The sequence below is a fragment of the Falco rusticolus genome, chromosome 5 (assembly GCF_015220075.1).
Source record: "Falco rusticolus isolate bFalRus1 chromosome 5, bFalRus1.pri, whole genome shotgun sequence".
NCBI classification, from domain to species: domain Eukaryota; kingdom Metazoa; phylum Chordata; class Aves; order Falconiformes; family Falconidae; genus Falco; species Falco rusticolus.
In genome coordinates, this window is record NC_051191.1 from 6,863,380 (window position 1) to 6,881,955 (window position 18,576).

Genomic DNA, 18,576 nt, shown 5'->3' on the forward strand with positions numbered 1-18,576 from the left:
TTTTTTTTCTAAATCTTGCCATACATAAAATCCCATTTCCAGTTAGTTTTTGGCATTGCTAGTTACATTTATACCAAAATAAATGTTGTTATTTTATATATCAGAAAAGCTTTCTTGCAATAGACGTCTGTGGTGTGCTGCCATCACAGTTTAGGTTCCTATGCTCCAGCAACACTCAGTTTTAAGAGAACATTTAAGACCAGGATGCAGGCCAGTCAAGGTCCTAGCTGAGAAGCCTCACTACATGCTGCAGTACTCAGTGCAGCATGGACAGGTCATGTTAAAAGACGTTCTCCTTTACCTGAACATTTTCACCACCCTTCCAGGGACCTATTTAAAGGTTCACAAAAGTCCAACCAACCAACTGCACACCTAGCACTAGCTCTTTTGTGAAGACACCTGACCAAATACATATAAATGTATGTCTGCAGATAGATGCCTGCACCTATGACTGCCACCATGGACAACAAAAAGAGCCTCTAGTAACTAGTTCAGACATAGGCATCTATTTTGCAAGGGCTGAAATGCAGAAAGTTGTCCTGAACTAAAGACATGCTTTCCAAGAGCAGCCAGGGATGTGCTGGTACTGTTCACTTCACTACTGATGGCAGCTCATACTACTGATGCTAAACCACACAAGAACAACAAAGACTTTTTTAAAAAGTCCCCAGAAAAGGTGGATGAGATGCAAATCTTCACCAGCTTCATCTGGTGAGTTTTCATTTTATTTTACCCTAAAGAATGGAACAATAACTGGGAAAACACTTACTGGGAACCAGATGTCAGAGCCAGGAAAGACCAACCAGGGACAGTCAGCATGGCATCACAGAGATGCACAGAAGCACTGATCTTTGCAGGGTAACTGCCAACCAGCCCCAGCCCCAGCAACCATTGTCTTCTTCCCAGCAGCCATGAAGATGAAGAATGAACCTTGTAAATGCAACAGCCCCTCTGCAAAGGGATCCTCATAGTCCACCTGATGAGGGGACCAGGGAAAAGAGCGCAAATCTACAGACCAAAGCCAACTTCCTCATATAGATCCAATGTGCTTCAGACTTAGGTTTCCGAACTTAAAAAAATCCACACAACCTAAGCAGCACAAGATCTGGATTTAAGGCACTGAGTTTTTAACGCAGTGACTGAACAAAAATAAAATCTCTGAGATGTACTGTTTCCTCTCTTAGACCTGACACATCGCTCCAGATGTGGTCTTGAAGGTTCTGAAAAGAAGGAAAAATAACATTTCCCTTGACCCTGTGCCTACAGTTTCCCCAATCCAGCCCAGACTGCGGCAGGGCTCCTCTGCCACATGGGCACACTGCTGACTGCTGTGCCCAAGTCCGTGCAGGTCTTGGCATTTGTGGTAGGACCAGTTCCTGCTACACATTACTGCAGGAGAGGCCAGGTGTAACATCACCTGTAGGAAATGCCAAAGCAGTTCACAGGATTTTCCTGGGGCAGACACAAGGGGCCGAGGGTGCAGGGCTGTTTCCCAGAATGTAGGCTGTAAAAGCACTACAGCAAATGAAGAACTACAAATGTTGTCTCTGTCATGGATGTGCATGAAGTGGATTGGGATGGGAGGAACCAGACAAAGAAAAAGGAAGTTTGTCATTTGTATGAGAAGACCAGAGAGGATACAGAGGCTTTTTTTTTTTTTATTATTGTTAAAGAAATGCATCTGTTAGACTCCCAATAAATGAAGAAAAAGATGATGTCTTCTGCCAATAGCCATCTTGATCAAGGGTGACACAGTGACTACTTGCACTCTAAACCATTTCAGTGTCTTCTTACTGAAGGCTCTTGATTTTCCAGAGCAGATGCTTAAAATACTCTAGAGGATATTTTTGCTGGTATGACTGTACACAGTAAGGAAATAACTGGCAGACCCCAGAATTTCTACACCTAAGAATGTGGCATGTAGAAACTGGAATTAAAAGGACTGCACCCTTCAGAGTGTTAGTTAAACTCACCATCTGGGGGGAAAGAGGGTGGTTTTGCTGGTGTTCTCACCCCACTGGAGGTTTCCTGACTGTTCACAGCATCAAAATAATGTTAACAGTTTGGGGAGAACTAAATTTTCTAAACACTCCTCTTAATACAAAACTACTGAGATCACATGAAATAGTACTTATTCCTGGTGCTAATGTACACATCAGTCTTTCTGTAAGATGAAATACTGGTGCTGTGCTGCAGTGTTTCTTTAACACTAGCAGTATTTTTTTTAACTCCATTTTATTATCTCCTGGCAGGTAGCAGCACTGGAGCAACACCAAACCTTGTTCAGAATTTTCCACTTCAGTTCAAAAACCTTCTGAAACTGGATCCTATTCTTACTGATTTTCCTCATTAAATTATTCATTTATTGACAGACTTTTCACTCTTAATATAGCAAAAACATCTAGACCAGAGCAAACTTATCCTTCACAATGTTATTACCACTTCACCTGAAAAAGACTTGATTCAAGAAGCCAGTTAACATGAGCAGAATGCTTTGGAGCACAGGAGGAGCTCTTTGCATTACCCTAAAGACAATTTCTGGTAGCACGCATAAGTCCTTGAATGCAAGCTTCAGATTGTGCTAGGAAGTTATCCAGCAGTTGTCTAAATTCTAAGCATTCTTGTCTGTATATGCAATCTCTACACAAAATAAAAAGCTAATCAAAAGGGAATTAGAAAAGACTCAGGAAAAAGTACTCTAGGCAGCATGCAAAATGAAAATGAGCGATTTGGCACGGAAAGAAATACTGAAGAGGAAACGGGTAAGAGGGGGAAGGGAAAGCAAAGCAGAAAATACAATATAAATGTGAACAAAAGACAGTAAATAGAGATGACAACAGGAGAGAACTACAGCAGGTAAATACTACCATAAGGATGGTAAGCGAAGCTTGAACAGGTGTTTGTATGGCACAAGAGCTATCCACCCATTCCCAAATACAGCCACCCATCTCCCCAGACCTCTATATGAACAGGAACCCAACTGGCACTCCTGCAGAAGAGGGACCCAAGGCTGAAAGTGCTGGAAGCTCCAGCCCCTTTCCACCTACACAAAGACATTTATGTTCAGCTTGTCTTCTGTACTCTTTGACAATACACAGCTTTTCTGACAAATAAAAAACCGATGAAAGCCCTTCCAAGTTGCAAGTTCATACTTAAATAAAATGTAATGCCAGGCTAAGGCCCAACTAAGAAACAGACAAAGGGGAGGCAGGTCAGTCAAACTGCATTATTTTTTTTCCTACTGCAGATGAAGTTAAATTCTGATAAATTCAAGGCTCCTGAAAGAAAGGAAATGAGTATTTCATTCTCTACAGAAAGACAACAGTAAAATGATAAGAACAGAAAATAATGACAAACAAGGACTGTTTAGACTTAAAGAGCAAAGACCTGCGGGCTTGATACAAATCTTCCTGAACTCAGTATGAACTTTCTATTGACCTGAATTTATATACAAAAAAAATCAAGCCTGTTGAGCATTTCAGTATACAACCAATCCAGAACCAGTCTACAGCTAGAATGTAGAAACGATGCCTCTAAGGAACTGACTTGGGGGCTTTGCAAAAATCTCTCTTACCCCTTCACAATGCATTAATCATGCAGTTTTTTCCACATGCATTTAACTGCCACATGTAAACAGGTTGTTACAATAGAAGTATGCAATGTGACAAAAATGATGAACAGCTTTCTTGCTTTTGACCAGATGTAAATACAGATACCATAAAGCACTTACGTACTTTACAAAAAGGACAAAAGCATATTGCAGGTAACATCTTTAACACCAACCCCCATCCCAGAAACAGAGTCTATCAAAGTTAAAAGATGGAAAAAAAAATATGTAATATGCATTATAAAAATGAGGGCCTAAGCTTGGGAAGTTGAAAGTGTTTTACAACTAAGATCTACAGAGTGGCATATTCCTCCTTCCCAGGTGTTGCAAGTATTTTTTGCTTATAATGACTCAACTGAGCACTAGCTAAGTGTATGCTTCCCCCCCGGCCCCCAACAAAAAAAAAAAAAAAAAAAAAAAGCAATCTAAGTAAACACAGATGGGCTGTCTTTAATCCAGATACAGCAGACCTTACAAAGCACAAGATTTTCACAAAAAACTTGGCAGACCCTTTCTTAAACAGCTAATTTACTGATATCTGTAAAAGAAGACACAAATTACTGACCTATTTTTTTTTTTTTTCTGTGCATGCTAGAAATACTGGTTTCAGTTTAACCCACTTCCTACCACAGAGAGTACTGCAAGAATGTCCCTCAAGCACTGGACAACTACTATTTCTTAAAGATATATCCAACTAGGTGTATTATTGTGCCTGGATGAATTGGTTATAAAGAAGAAACCAAAATTAAATGGAACAGATACAGTAAAGTCTGTTCTCAAATGTTCACTATGCAATAGGAAATGACAAAACATCAGAGTCTAGCAGCTGAATAATGTCTCATTTCTCGCTGGTGATTTTGAGGTAAGTACAGTTGTGCTCTCAAGAATGTGGGAGAAGAGACAAAACATTCAGGTGAAACAGGTGGTCTTTAATTCTTACAGAAAGTCTGACACAGTTACAGAAACCAGAGACACCAGTTTAGTAAGACTACCTCAGCATCCCTGCCGGTTGCCTTGTAACTGGAATGAGAACTGCTCTCATTTTAATAAAATCCCGGGAATAGCAGGGAACATCAAAACCTTCCTGCTCTCTTCCTCTGTGGTGGGATGACCTTGGCTGCCACCAGGTGCCCACTAAGCCACTCTCTCATTCTCCCTCCTCATTAGGGCAGGGGGAGAAGATAAAATGGAAAAGCTCATGGGTCGAGACAAGCACAGGGAATTCACTTACCAACTACCATCACAGGCAAAACAGACTGGACTTGGGGAAGACTAATTTAATTTATTGCCAATTTAATAGCAGATAGTTTGAAACAGACCCCAAAACTAAAACCACCTTCCCCTCATGCCTCCCTTCCTCGCAGGCTCAGCTTCACTCCTGACTCTTCTACATCCTCCCCCTGAGCTGCGCAGAGGGACGAAGAGAATGGGGATTTCAATCGGTTCACTACATGTTGTCTCTGCTGTTCTTTCCTTCTAATGCTCTTCCGAGCTCCAGCATGGGGTTTCTCCCATGAGACACAATCCTTCAAGAACTGCTCCAGCATGGGTCCTTTCCACAGGGTGCAGTCCTTCAGGAGCAGACTGCTCCAGTGTGGGTCCCCCGTGAGCCACAGGTTTTGCCACAAAACCTGCCAGGAGCCTGCTCCAGCACAGGCTCTCTGTGGGCTACAGCTTCATTCAGGGCACATCCATGTGCTCCAGCATGTGGTCCTCCATGGACTGCAGTGTGGGTATCTGCTCTGATGTGGTCCTCCATGGGTTGCAGGGTGGCAACCTGTGCCATGGTCTTCTCCATGGGCTGCAGAGGAATCTTTGCTCTGGCAGCTGGAGCACCTCCTCCTTGTCCTTCCTCACTGAACTTGGCCTCTGCAGGGCTGTTTCTCTTGCATTTTCCACTCCTCTCTCACAGCTGCTGCACAGTGTTTTTTATCCCTCCTTAAATCTGCTATCACAGAGGTGCCACGAACATTGCTGATGGGCTTGTGTTTAGCCAGCAGCGGGTCCATCTTGGCGCCAGCTGGAACTGGCTCTGTCTGACATGCAGGCAGCTCTCCGTGTCTTCTCCCGCAGCCCCCCACTACTAAACCCTGCCATACAAGCCCAATACATCCTCTTTAATTCCTGCTCTGTTTTCTTCAGCTGTATGTCAACCACGTGCAGTTGCTCCACTTGCCTTCCACATTTACTGATGCAGCAGACTTCAGTGTCAACCTTTGGGGTTCACAAACTCCACTCTATTGGTCTTTGTGAGATAATCTAGTCCACTAGGACCAAAATACATTTCTAAGCCACTTCACTGGAATTAAATTCATTATTCATCCTTTCAACTATACTCAAGCTAATTTTTTACAGTTCATATATTGCTTGCCCGTAAAATTAGCCCAAATGATGTTGTTCATCTCTGGTGAATAGCATGCCTCTACTGGAAACCTGTTTCCCAGACAGTTGCCTGCAACTAAACAGACCACTCCACTGCTACGGTCCTTGAGGAAACACTTAATAGGACATGGCTTTGTAATTAGGGAACTAACTACAAAACTGAAATCATAACTCCACATTCAAAGCCCGGATCAGAGGTCAATTCCCACTAGTTTAAATAAAGCCAGTTCCCCAAAACTGGCTTTAGTTTCTGCATTTGTAAAATAAGAATTACAGCATTTAAATGCACAACTGCAGAATAAAAAGGATAATTACTTAGCATATGTAAAAGGCTATGTGAGTGAAAATCTGCTAAATGAAGAACACAAAATCCAAGGTAGGGTCAAAGATAAATTAATAATGCAGGAGTCCACAACAAAGTACATTTACTAAGTTTTGTGATTGAAGTAAAACAATTTACTTGCCCTTCTGTACCTGTTAAGTACTGAGAGACAAAAGAATCTTGGCTATGCTGTTCCTGATGTTCCTGTCCAGGAACAGCATGCTATCCCATGATATTATTTATTTTTAATAGTTTTTGGCAATGCAAATATAGATCTGGAAGAATCAGCATCCTGATGGATGTACCAGACCTTCCTGTACCAAAACTAGTTCTATACTAGCCCTGCACAGGCACATCCCTGTACAGCATACCTTCTAGTACACTGACTCCACTTATCTCTGTATGAGTGCAGCAGAAAGCCTGCTCATATGTCGTATGTTGCAGGCACAGGACTGTAAAACCAAAATTGTACAGTGCAAGCAGCAGCCAAGGAATGACATTAAATTCCAGACAGTGCAGTTCCACAGCCTCATTGCAGCATGTGTCTCCAGAGCAGCAAAAGGAATTAAATGGCCATCGCTGGCAGGAGAGCCTGGCTGAAGCCTGCAGAGCTAGGTCAAGGTCTTTATTCTCTTGGAATTGTGTCACCAAAAAAAAAAATAATAAAGAAGTAGTAGCCTTTTTAAGATGAACAGTTGTGTACACCCAAAAAGCAAACACTGTAATTTAATAACTGTAGTACTAAACTAGATCAAGAAGCATTTTCACATCACCAATATAGGTTATAGACAGACACAGAGCTTAAAGAGTATCTTCTTTCTGTGTTGTAAGATACAAAATTCAATAACCACAGTCCATTTTTAAAAAGCCAAATAAAGGAAAAAAGTAGTAGCAATAATAAACAGTATTTAGCATAAAGATGAAGAAGAAAAACATACAAAGCATAGGACAGCTAATAAATTATTTTAGAATCATCTTTATGAGAGTCAGTAAAATTCAAAGATATGTTGTTCTGCTACAGCTGTTGGCTCTGCATTCCACAAAAGTATAAGATCCAAGAGATAAAATATAGATGAATATAATCATTATTTTTGAGAAAAAGTGGGGGGATTAACAGTCAGGCTTAACTTGGGCTTACAGTTAGGGTTATCTCTGGAGGAAAAAAAAAAAAAAAAAAAGAATGAAGAAGCCCAACAACTAACTTAAGGATGGAGTCTGGTTATACTTTCTGTTCAAGTATAAGAATATTTCACATGATTATTCTTCCCAGACACCATGCTCCAGCTAAGTCGCCAGTTACTAGAAGAGCTGCAAGATGAAGCTTTCCTACACAGTTCAAAACTAGACAAATCTGAATGGTCCCTTCTAGCCTTTATGAATCCTTTCATAATTTCACAGTGTAAAATGCCAGCACATTACAAAAACAGGTAGTAGAAGACAAAATCAAGCAAAGGTGGCAGGAGGCTGGCATGATGACCAAAGAGCTCCTAGGGAAACCAAACCATAAAAAAAGACATATACTTGAGGCAGAAGCAGAGCCAGGTCACCCAGCAGGAATGTAGAGACACTGTCCAAGTGTGCAGAGATGGAGTTAGAAAAGATGAAACCTACCTGGTGCTGAACCTGGTGAGGAACATGAAGGGAATATGAAGGGCTTCTACATGCACATCAAGAGCAAGAAGAAACTAGGGAAAACACAAGCCCACTGCTGAACAGGGCAGAGCATCAGGTGACAGCAGCTTGGAAAAGGCCAAGCTACTCAATGCCTTCTTTCCCTCAGTCTTTACTAGTAACATCTGCCAAATCATAGATCCTTGAGACCATTGGGAAAGTCTGCAGCAAGGAAGACTTACCCTTGGTGGAGGAGGATCAGATTAGGGAACATTTAAACAAACACAAGTCCCTGGACCCTAATGGAATGGATGCACTCATGAATGCTAAGGAAAGTTGGCCAGTGTCATTGTGAGGCCATGTGAAAGGTCATGGTGATCTGGAGATGTTCCTTACGATGGGAAGAAAGCAAATTTTGTGTTGTTAAAAAGGGCAAGGAGGAAGAGGAAGACCAGTCAGTCACACCTCATGCCCCGGGAAGGTAATGGGCAAATAATTCTGGAAACCATTTCCAAATGTAACAAGGACAGGGAGGTGATGACAGTAGTCAACACGGATTTACAAAGGGGAAAAATCACGCCTTATTAATCTGTTAGCTTTCTATGATAAGACAACTGGCTTGGCAGATGGTGGGAGGGCAGTCAATGTTTGTTTACCTTGATTCTAGCAAGGCTTTTGAAACTTTCTCCAACGACACCCTCATAGACAGAGGAAGTACGAGTTAGATTAATGGCCAGTGAGGCAGACTGAACTGCCTGGACCAAAGGGTTGTGATCAGTGGCAGGAAGTCCAGCTGGAGGTGCATCACTAGCAGTATCCCCCCTAGGGTCAGTACTGAGGCCAGTCCTGTTTAACATCTTCCTTACTGACCTGGATGACAGGACAGAGTGCACCCTCAGCAGGCGATACAAAACTGAGAGGAATGTTCATACACCAGATGGTTGTGCTGCCATTTAGTGAGACCTCCACAGGCTGAAGAGATGAGCTGACAGGAACCCATGGAAGTTCAACAAAATCCTGCACCTGGGAAGGAATAACCCCATGCACCAGTACCAGCTGGGCAGAAAAGGACCTGGAGGTCCTGGTGGACAAATTTAACGTGAGCAATATGCCCTTGCAGCAAAGACAACCAAAAACCTCCTGCATCAGGCAGAGGACTGCCAGCAACTTGAGGGAGGTGACCCTTCCCCTCTTCTCAGCTCCGGTGAAACACACGTGTGTACAGCACTGGGCTTCCCAGTTAAAGACAGACACTGAAGCAAATCCAGTGAAGCTCCATAAAGAAGATTATGGGATTGGAGCATCTGATCTGAAAGGAGAACCTGCAACAGCCAGGATTGTTTAGCTGGCTCATGGTCCATCTTATCAATGTGCATCAATACTTGATGGAGGCAAGTAAAGAAGACAGAACCAGATACTTTTAAGTAGTGCCCAGTGAAAGGACAAGAGGCAGTGGGCAAAACCTGAAACACAGGAATTTACATTTAAACATAAGAAAAACTTATTTTGCTGTAAGGGACATTGAACCCTGGAACAAGTTGCCCAGAAAGGCTGTGGAATCTCTAACCTTGAAGATACCGAAAACCCAACTGTACAAACTTTTGAGCTGCCTGCTCAGTTTGACCCTGCTTTGTGCAGGCGTGTTGGATTACACAGTCTCCAGAGGTCCCTTTCAATCTCTGCAAGTCTGTTAAAAGGCACTAAAAAGTTATTTTCTTTCAGTGGAGTCCATTCTGACATCTTTCACAGCTGTTTAATTCAGGTGCCTATTAGTTTGGACTCATGAGTGATTTATTTGTGCTCCTCTCAGCCACCCTACACTCAGATTTGTCACTAAAAATCCACAGTCCTTCCTCTTTATCAAAGCTGGCCAAGACTTGGGAGACTTCAGAGACTCTTTACATGAATGTCATGCAAAGGACGCATACTTTTCAATTTCACAGAAAACATTCAGACATCTGGCTCAGAAAGGATTTCAATATAGAAATAATCCCAATGACTTATCTATTTAAATTTAGCAATGAGCTTTAGTACTTCACAGAACTCACTTTTAACACACAGGGACCAAACCAACACTTGTAGTGGTCCTTGAACACTTCCCAAAACCAGCAAGAGCACTAGGAGTCAAATAGGGCTCACAGTTCCTTTCAGCATCAGACTTTCACCCCAAAATACCACGCCTGCAGGTTGATAGGTATGTATGGTACATACATACATATGGTATATATACATATAAGTATGGATACACACATACAAGTGTGGATACACATGTATCCACATACACACCCAATCCCACATATATACACACACATATATATGCTCCTCAGAAGAGCACAGAAAGGTACTCCACTTAGAACAAGTTAGGTGCAGAGTGCCTTAGCAACAGTGTGTCAGACCAGTATTGGCAAGCCACGGAACCATTTTCAGTTAGAGAAATTTGAAGCTGATGACATAGCTGAGGGCTCAAGTCAAGGGAAGTCCTGCCTCTGAACTCAGCAGTGGTTTCATTCTTAGCCCCTATGCTTTCCAACTAGTCACAGTAAGAGGTAAAGCAAAGCAGCAGCAAAATCAACTACCGGGGAAGAATGCAACTAAAAATCACAGCAGGGACTTTCTGGTGTACTTAAATATGGAAATCAAGGCCATCCTGGAACAACATACTACATAGATCTTGAATGATTAACTTTTCTTTTTGCTTGAAAAAAGCCACAGACAAAACAATCATACAAAAAAAACCCCCCAGATAACATTTATCATCACAGAACAACTGCTTTAACAACAACAATGTAGAATGTCATTACTTTCACTAGACAAGGCAAGATAAATTTTATCCTGCTGTCAAATGATAAGTATTTGTAGCTCCCCATAATGGTTTACTAGGAAAAAATATTGTGAAATCAGAATAATAGTAAAAGTGGCAAACCTTTAAGCCTTTCAACATCTGATATACTAGGAACTGGATTCGGTCTTCGGTTAGTTTCTCATGCTTCATGATCTTACTCAAGTCTGTTCCCATAAATGGCATGACAAGGTAGCTTGAAAAAAAAGGAAAGAAAAAAGGACAGAGTAACTTTAAATTGTCAAATAAATTGAAAAATAATTGTATATTTCAGTGACAATATTAAATTATATATCATTCCGTTTACCAAATAGTTCCATCATCATCCCCATACCCTTGACGTTTCTATGGTTTTATCTGTTTTGATTGTCATAAAGAGGTATTGCCCATCCCTGCCATTGGCTATGGAAAGCTGCTAGGTATCAGAAGAGTGTAGATTCTGAACTAGCTAGAAAGAAACTGACCAAGAGCCCTGTGATAATTCAGAGACACCTACACAGGAAACCAATGCTACATATCTCACAATCATGATCATAGCGTTGAACTAGCAGCAACCAAACCATCTAGATGGTTCATTCAAATAGGCAAGGTCAGACATAACAGAAATAGAGTTTATCAAACTAGGAGGCAACAATAACTTCCATTAATTTTCACCTGGGATCACAACATGGGATCTTCAGTACTTAGTACTGGTAAGACATACCAGCGGCAGAAAGCTTGGGAATACCAAGCTGGCATTTCAAGGCTAATCTTCACTTAAGATCCAGAACTGTTCTTTGCATTGCTTGTAGTTAAACTCATCCTTCAGAGTCTATCCTTAAAGTCAGGTCTGAACACAGACAGAGCCAGTCGCATCTGGCACCTGAGGATAAAATCATCAGTTTTCCTCTTCTTATGAAGGCAAGCAGAGGCATTCCCATAAAAGGAAGAATTATATATCATCACGGTTTCATAGCTACGCATTTTACTATTTAGACTAAAATGGGTTTCCTCTGGTCAAAGTATGCAAATTATAATTCTGCTGATTTCTACTGTTAAACCTGCATTAAAACTTCATTTATTCTATTAGAATTGTAACTATAAACAAAATAGAAATTGAATATAAAGTTATAAGGGAGATGAGACACTGATTGGGAGTTACAGGCAGTATTTCCAACACGTCATAGGTACCAAACGTTTTTTCCCCATGACTTTGGGCATCAGGATTCAGGCTTCCAGTCCCAGCATTCACTAACATATGTGCTATTCTTCGGATGAAAGAGATGGGCAATTCAGTTCTGTAACTGTAGAAGGACTGAGCAAATACGGAGAAGAGAATGACATTTCTTATCTTTCCCCCAGCATAACACACAAAATATTTCCCATCAACAGACCAAGTGACTTAGAAAACGGAGTTTAACTTTGTTGATGTTCCTGACTGTTGAAAGCATATTAAGGTCTCCCCGGACTCAGACTTATTAAATACTTTTTCCCAGAAGTCATGAATATTTGGAATGAGCCATAAAAAAAACCACAACCCTTTAGTGACGGTTCTAGAGAAAACAGAGGTAGGAAGAGGTGGGGCACTAGAAATAAGAGAAATATTTCCACATTTTTACTACTGGTAGTGACCTTCAAGCATTCATCAGGATTTTGCTTGCCTGCCGTCATCTGTGCAAGTCCCAGGGATCTGGATGGATAGTGATTTATGTGAATAGACAAAGTTCAAAACAATATATAACCATTAAGAACTGTAAAAAACAGGATGAGAAGGACAAGTAAGACTTTTTACATACATACAATTTGCTAAGTTTACAAATTGAAGGCTTCAGATCTCTTCGAGTCAAATATAGTTCTAGGTGGGTGGTGAAATAAAAAATGTAAGAGAGGGAAAACCCACTCCTATCTGAGTCTGAAAATCCAAACTGTTGTAATAATTTATGAGCAATGTATTAGAACAGGACAACAATGGGATCAAACAGTATGGTCTCACTTTTAACACTTCACCTACTTAAAACTTCGCAAATTTATTTTTATTATTAAAAAAGTATTTAAAACCCACAGCTGGAGTCCTTAAATAATCTGAGGAGGTTAAGCACCCAATTAATAATTCACTTCAATGGGAACTTGATGTTAATGCATTTAAGCTCTTTGCAAGTTTCAGTTAAACCCCAAGGTTTTACAAAATGAGGAGCAACAACCCGTTCTGGCACGTTGCGTATGATATAAGCACGGACAATGCAAGGAACAGAGATGAAAGGAGTGAAAAGGAGTGAAAGGCCGGAGAGCTGGGTGGAGAGGGACCTGGTGGAGTTCAACAAAGGCCCGTGTGGGGTCCTGCACCTGTAACCCCAGCACCAGCACGGGCCAGGGGTGACCTGCTGGGGGGCAGCTCTGCGGGGAAGGGACTGGGAGTGCTGGTGGGCGGCCAGTTGCCCATGGGCCAGCAGTGTGCCCTGGTGGCCAAGAAGGCCAGTGGGATCCTGGGGGCATTAGGAGGATCGTGGCCAGCAGGTCGAGGGAGGTGATCCTGCCCCTCTGCTCTGCCCTGGTGGGGCCACATCTGGAGCGCTGTGTCCAGTGCTGGGCTCCCCAGTTCAAGGGAGACAGGGAACTACTGGAGAGGGCCCAGCGGAGGGCTACAGGGATGATGAGGGGACTGGAACATCTCCCCTGTGAGGGAAGGCTGAGGGAGCTGGGCCTGTGTAGCCTGGGGAAGAGACGGCTGAGGGGGGATCTTGTCAATGCCTACAAATATCCTTAAGGGAGAGTGTCAGGAGGATGGGGCCAGGCTCTTTTCAGTGCTGCCCAGTGACAGGGCAAGGGGCACCGGGCACAAACTGCCACACAAGTAGTTCCACCTGAATGTGAGGAAAAACTTCTTTACCTTGAGGGTGACAGAGCACTGGGACAGGCTGCCAGAGAGGCTGTGGAGTCTCCTTCTCTGGAGACATTCAAAGCTCGCCTGGACGTGTCCCTGTGCAACCTGCTCTGGGTGAAGCTGCTTTAGCAGAAGGTTGGACTGGATGATCACCAGAGGTCCCTTCCAACCCCAGCCATTCCGTCATTCTGTGACAACATCCTTTTTGGCTCAATTATTATTTTGGCCCAAATAATCAATACAAACACATGGTCTATGTTTTCTGTACTTAGTTTTCTACATTTTCCTGTCAGATAGCTTTTGTTGTTAAGATATAAATATGCTAGGGTCTTTTTGAAACACAGCTACACCAGATGAAACCCAGAACACTTCTATGAATGTAACATGAAATCTACATTAAGCACAACAGGACTTCTCACCACTGTTTAGTAACTCTAATTCACAAGAACTGCAGCAGGATCCACAAGCAAGACAGCAGACATGCTAAGTATCTTGTGTCAGAGGTGCTGCCAAAATGTCAGGGAGATGCACCTGCCTGGTGCTAGAAATGATCTATACCATGTGCTGTTTGGACCACTGGACTGGGAAACCAGTCAGGGAGTACAAGAGAACACAGCACATATAATCACTAAAAAACACAGCACCATCAGCAGTTTCTAACTAATCCTTGAATTAAGATGGATCACACCGAGATGTGTCACGGAGCAGGATCATTTTCAGCCTACTTGTTTGGGTTAAAAATTGTCCATTTGGGCAACCTAGGCCTTAGAGCAAGAAATCATACTTGAAAGGTGGATTAGGGAATCCACCAAACTGCCAGTTACTAAAGGCTGAAAGAAGTACACACTTCATAACATAATTGGTTCTAATGACAATCTGAAATTGTCAGCCTACCAAATCTGAAGTTGCACATAAGAGCTCTATTAAGATGAAATCAAGAAAAAAAAAATCCATGACGCAACAATTTTGGAATTCTCCATTTAAAAAAGCAACAACCCTTTCTCCCACACAAGCAACAATGCCCTGCTCTCAAACACAAGCAACTCAGAACTTACAAGTCATTAAACTTCTCCAGTGTTACATCTGGTGTGAACACATCCAATATTCCAATGACCTAAAATAAGGGGGGAGGGGGAGAGAAAGAAAAAGAAAAAAAAGCATTAATACTGATTTAACAGAAAAAAATCCCAAACTGCATAGTAAGTGAAAAAAAATAATCAAAAACATTTCCATAGTGAGACATTAGCTACAGGCATAAAAATGGCAGAAAAAATACCTGAAGTAGTGCCTAGCAACACCAGGGTTTGTCACGTGTTAAATTTTATAACTGAGGGCTGCTTGACTCTGTGTTAAAAAAAACAACAAACCTGCATCTCCTTGAACAAAAAGTTCAGAGGCTAACAGTTTTATGTAAGAGGAGAGAGCCTCTTTTAACTTTAACCACTGAAGCATTGAAAATAAACCACACAAATCGGTTTATAACCTGAAGCAGTCATAAGTGCTATTTACCTAGTTGGGCCTGTTCCTTATCAATGAAGAACACTTTAAACATCTTCTAATTTCAGTAACAGGGTAATTTAGGTATATAAACTACAGTTATCTAATTGGGAGTGTGGAGAAGAAACTAGAAAAAAACTGTTTTCATAGAGATTAAATTATCAAGAGTTTAATATTATTTACTATGGCTTATACCTTACGTTCTCCTTAAGAGTATTTTTCATGAAACAAAAGCACTCAAAAGAGCAGTAACAATCTAGTAAAACAGACTTCCCACCACATTTTTCCTACTAGTATAGTTTTCAGCAGAACTATACCAGCTGACTAGATGCATTATGGTAACTGCAAATGCTTCTCTTAAACCCATTAAACTTCAGCAAATTAAATATAGAGAACTTAAAGCTCCAAAAGATGTAGCTGGGATTGCCTAAAGCCAGATCTCTGCTTGGAGGCTGCTTAATCCAGGCAGTGCCTAAACAGCACAGCCTTTTAGAGTTGCTTCTTTTCTACTCCTACTGCTAATTCATGACCATTTTTGTCTGCTCAGAGGAAGCCTCTCAAGCCCTGGACTGCTCGTTGTGTTTCCCAGGTGCAGGCTGCCATGTCGACCCAGGTTTGCAGGGGTTTGCTGGAAAGCAAGCTAAGAGACTCATAACCTTTATAACCTTGTTCAGACATACCTCTATGACCATATAGTTTAAGAACATCAGATTATATATCGGACTAAAACTGCATAAAAATAGAAATTCAAGAAAGAAAACAGGGCTAATGGCATATATATGTTGGCTGATGTTGTCATCTAACTAAAAGATCTAACTAAAAGAAGGACTGCAAAGTCTACTTTGATAACAATCAAGATGGATTTTCAACATTACTACTGTTTCTTAATGGTTCCCCAAAAGAATTATCTTTCAAAAAAGTACATGAAACAAAGTAGAAGGAGAGCAGAAATGGAGGAAAAAAATGCAAGAAAGACAACTTCCTCTATTTAAACATTTAAATAAAGATCCCAAACTGTGATGAAATCCTCACTGCATGTATTTTTAGTCTTTCCACATTCAGTGTCTAATACTACAGTTAGCCTAGATATTGTCAAAATGTCCTGATGGTGAACTAGACAGAAAAACTAATAAAAGTGAAGACAGAAAATTACAACTCTTTCTTTGTAGCCACATTTGAGAAAAATCGCTAATATTTTCCTGAGGACTGTTATATGAAACTAATTAAATAAGAGTAATATGACTACCACAGAACAGTAATTAAACTCACAGAGGATGTAGTTATTATTTGAAGTAATACCTTCAGTGCTAACATTACAGCAAGAAATTATTTTTTTAGGTTTCTGCATGGAAGTTTTACATAAGGTTTTCCATTTCTATGTGGAGGCAGGGAGTGAAAGGGAGGAGAGCAGGATTAAGACTATGTACATGACAACAGCAAAGCACAATGCAACTCTACAGACATTTCCTAAGGCAGCATGTTCATATACATACAGAGAGCCAGAAATGTATGCTCTCCACAAATTTCAGTATTAAAAAGAAGGAAGTCAATGTTTTAGCAGTGATCTTATCCCATATGCACTTCTTTCCCTATCAAGTCCCACTTTTTCAGAAGTCCTGCTTGTCCTCTTCAAGGAGGTATTTCCATGCCTTCATTTACCTAAGCAAGAAATGTAAGAAAATAAACCCCATCACACATCTGACTGTAGCCGTGAAAGACATAGGGACATCACAACAACAACAAAATAAAGACACCTGAGAGGACAAAATTGTGTGGCTGCTGTACCACATCCACCTGTGCACCAAAGCATTATCAGGCACCCGCTGTGAAACACAGGAGCATGAAGAACACGTGCCCATAAAGAACATACCAGCCCCAGAACACACTTAATGAAGTTCACCAACATTTCACTGCTGCTCCATTCAAGAAAACAGAGTTCCCAGTAGTTACTTAATGCTATCTTATATACAATATACATTACTTCTGAGGTAAGGTTGCAAACTCATGGAGACAAGCTTATTATTGCTACAAATCCTCTGCAGCGAAGGATACCATCGAGACCAACACTCAGTCTCTGCTGAAGGGAATTTGAAATAACAAACCAGAAAACTTTTAACGTCAAGGATCTCACAATACTTCTTTTCTTGCTTTACAAAGCAAGCTTTCTAAAAATCCCCAAATCCATTTTAATTTCCAAAACTGTAAGACATACTAATAGTTAATCAATTTAAAAATAAAAGTGAGGGACCCATTTCCTTTTGCTCAGTGATCTTTATTTAATAGCTGCGCTTTGGGATGATTTTCCTTGGAACAGAGTCATTGGTATTTCCATTTAGGTCACAGCTTTCTGCAGATATATTAAGCACAAGGAGGTACAGGATAAAATAAATCCTCCAAGGAAGATATAACTCCAGCTACTTCTTCAGGAAAAGAAAAAGAACTGGACAAAGTGTAGGAAACTCCCTTCTCCATAATATCATGGAAAATCCCGTGTCTGTCTAAAACGCTCTCAATTAAATACAGCATCTGTAAAAAAACTTCACAATAATTAAAGACAATGGCAAAGCACAAAAGTAAGACACCATGAAACAACTGCAAAAATCATTTATTTTTCATAGTGTGGCCTATACAAATGTAACCTTCTGTAGGTCTACTTTTGGTGTCAATTCAGCACAATTCCGATACTATCAGAGATGGAAGCACAGCTGAGGAATGAACCCAGTATACTCTGCAATGGCAATTTCAGCAGCAGTACTACCCCTACAGGGTCTCATTTTTCCCCCCATTAACTCTGCCAAAAGGTAATTTCTCAAATGAATTAGCCCACAAAGGATGTATCTTGTTTCCTACTGCCCCATTTGACTGATTTTCTGGAGCTTCCACTTAAGTACCTTCTTTGGTATCTCTAGGAGAGAGTGTAATACTGTGTCTCTCCCATCCTCCTGCAAAGCAAAACCACAGGAACAGCAAAACTACCGTCTAGTGGCCTAACTTGTTTTCCACAGGTATGCTTTTACTCAATATATTTACGTGGTTGATTACATCTCTTCCCTATGAAGCCAGTGGGCAGTGGGTGGCAGTGTCTCCAGCCTTTCTTACCTCTATTGTCTGTTATCCCTGACAATACATTTATAATGATCACCCTGACCAACTTTAACTACTGTCAACAAATAAATAACAGCTTTGCATTGATTTGGTGGTTTCTGCCCTTCTCTGCTCAGCTGCCTCGTTTTCCAAACGTTATTCCAGCAGTAGAGCACAACCATGAAGAGCTCATCTCTATCCTCCCCTGCACTTTCATTTATTGGACTACTTCTGTTCAAGGACTGTTACATTGCATTTCTCTAAAGGAGTTTCTGATGTAACCAGCAGCACATCAATGAAAGACTCAGATCTTGTATAAATTAATAAGTAATGTAGGTTATGTCTCATACGGTAAGTGCTGCTTTCTCTTGCAG

The 18,576-nt window shown here is 41.1% G+C and overlaps 1 protein-coding gene across 2 annotated transcripts in view; it reads right to left on the bottom strand.

Annotated features, from left to right (window-relative positions):
• MAPK12 (mitogen-activated protein kinase 12) overlaps nt 1–18,576 on the bottom strand; it is a 41,412-nt gene that overhangs the window by 15,301 nt on the left and 7,535 nt on the right. For both annotated transcript variants that reach the window (XM_037390100.1, XM_037390101.1), the window contains exons 3-4: nt 14,677–14,735; nt 10,846–10,957 (exon numbers count right to left, since the gene is read on the bottom strand). In XM_037390100.1, the coding sequence (XP_037245997.1) occupies nt 10,846–10,957; nt 14,677–14,735 (171 nt within the window). The remainder of the gene's footprint in view (nt 1–10,845; nt 10,958–14,676; nt 14,736–18,576) is intronic.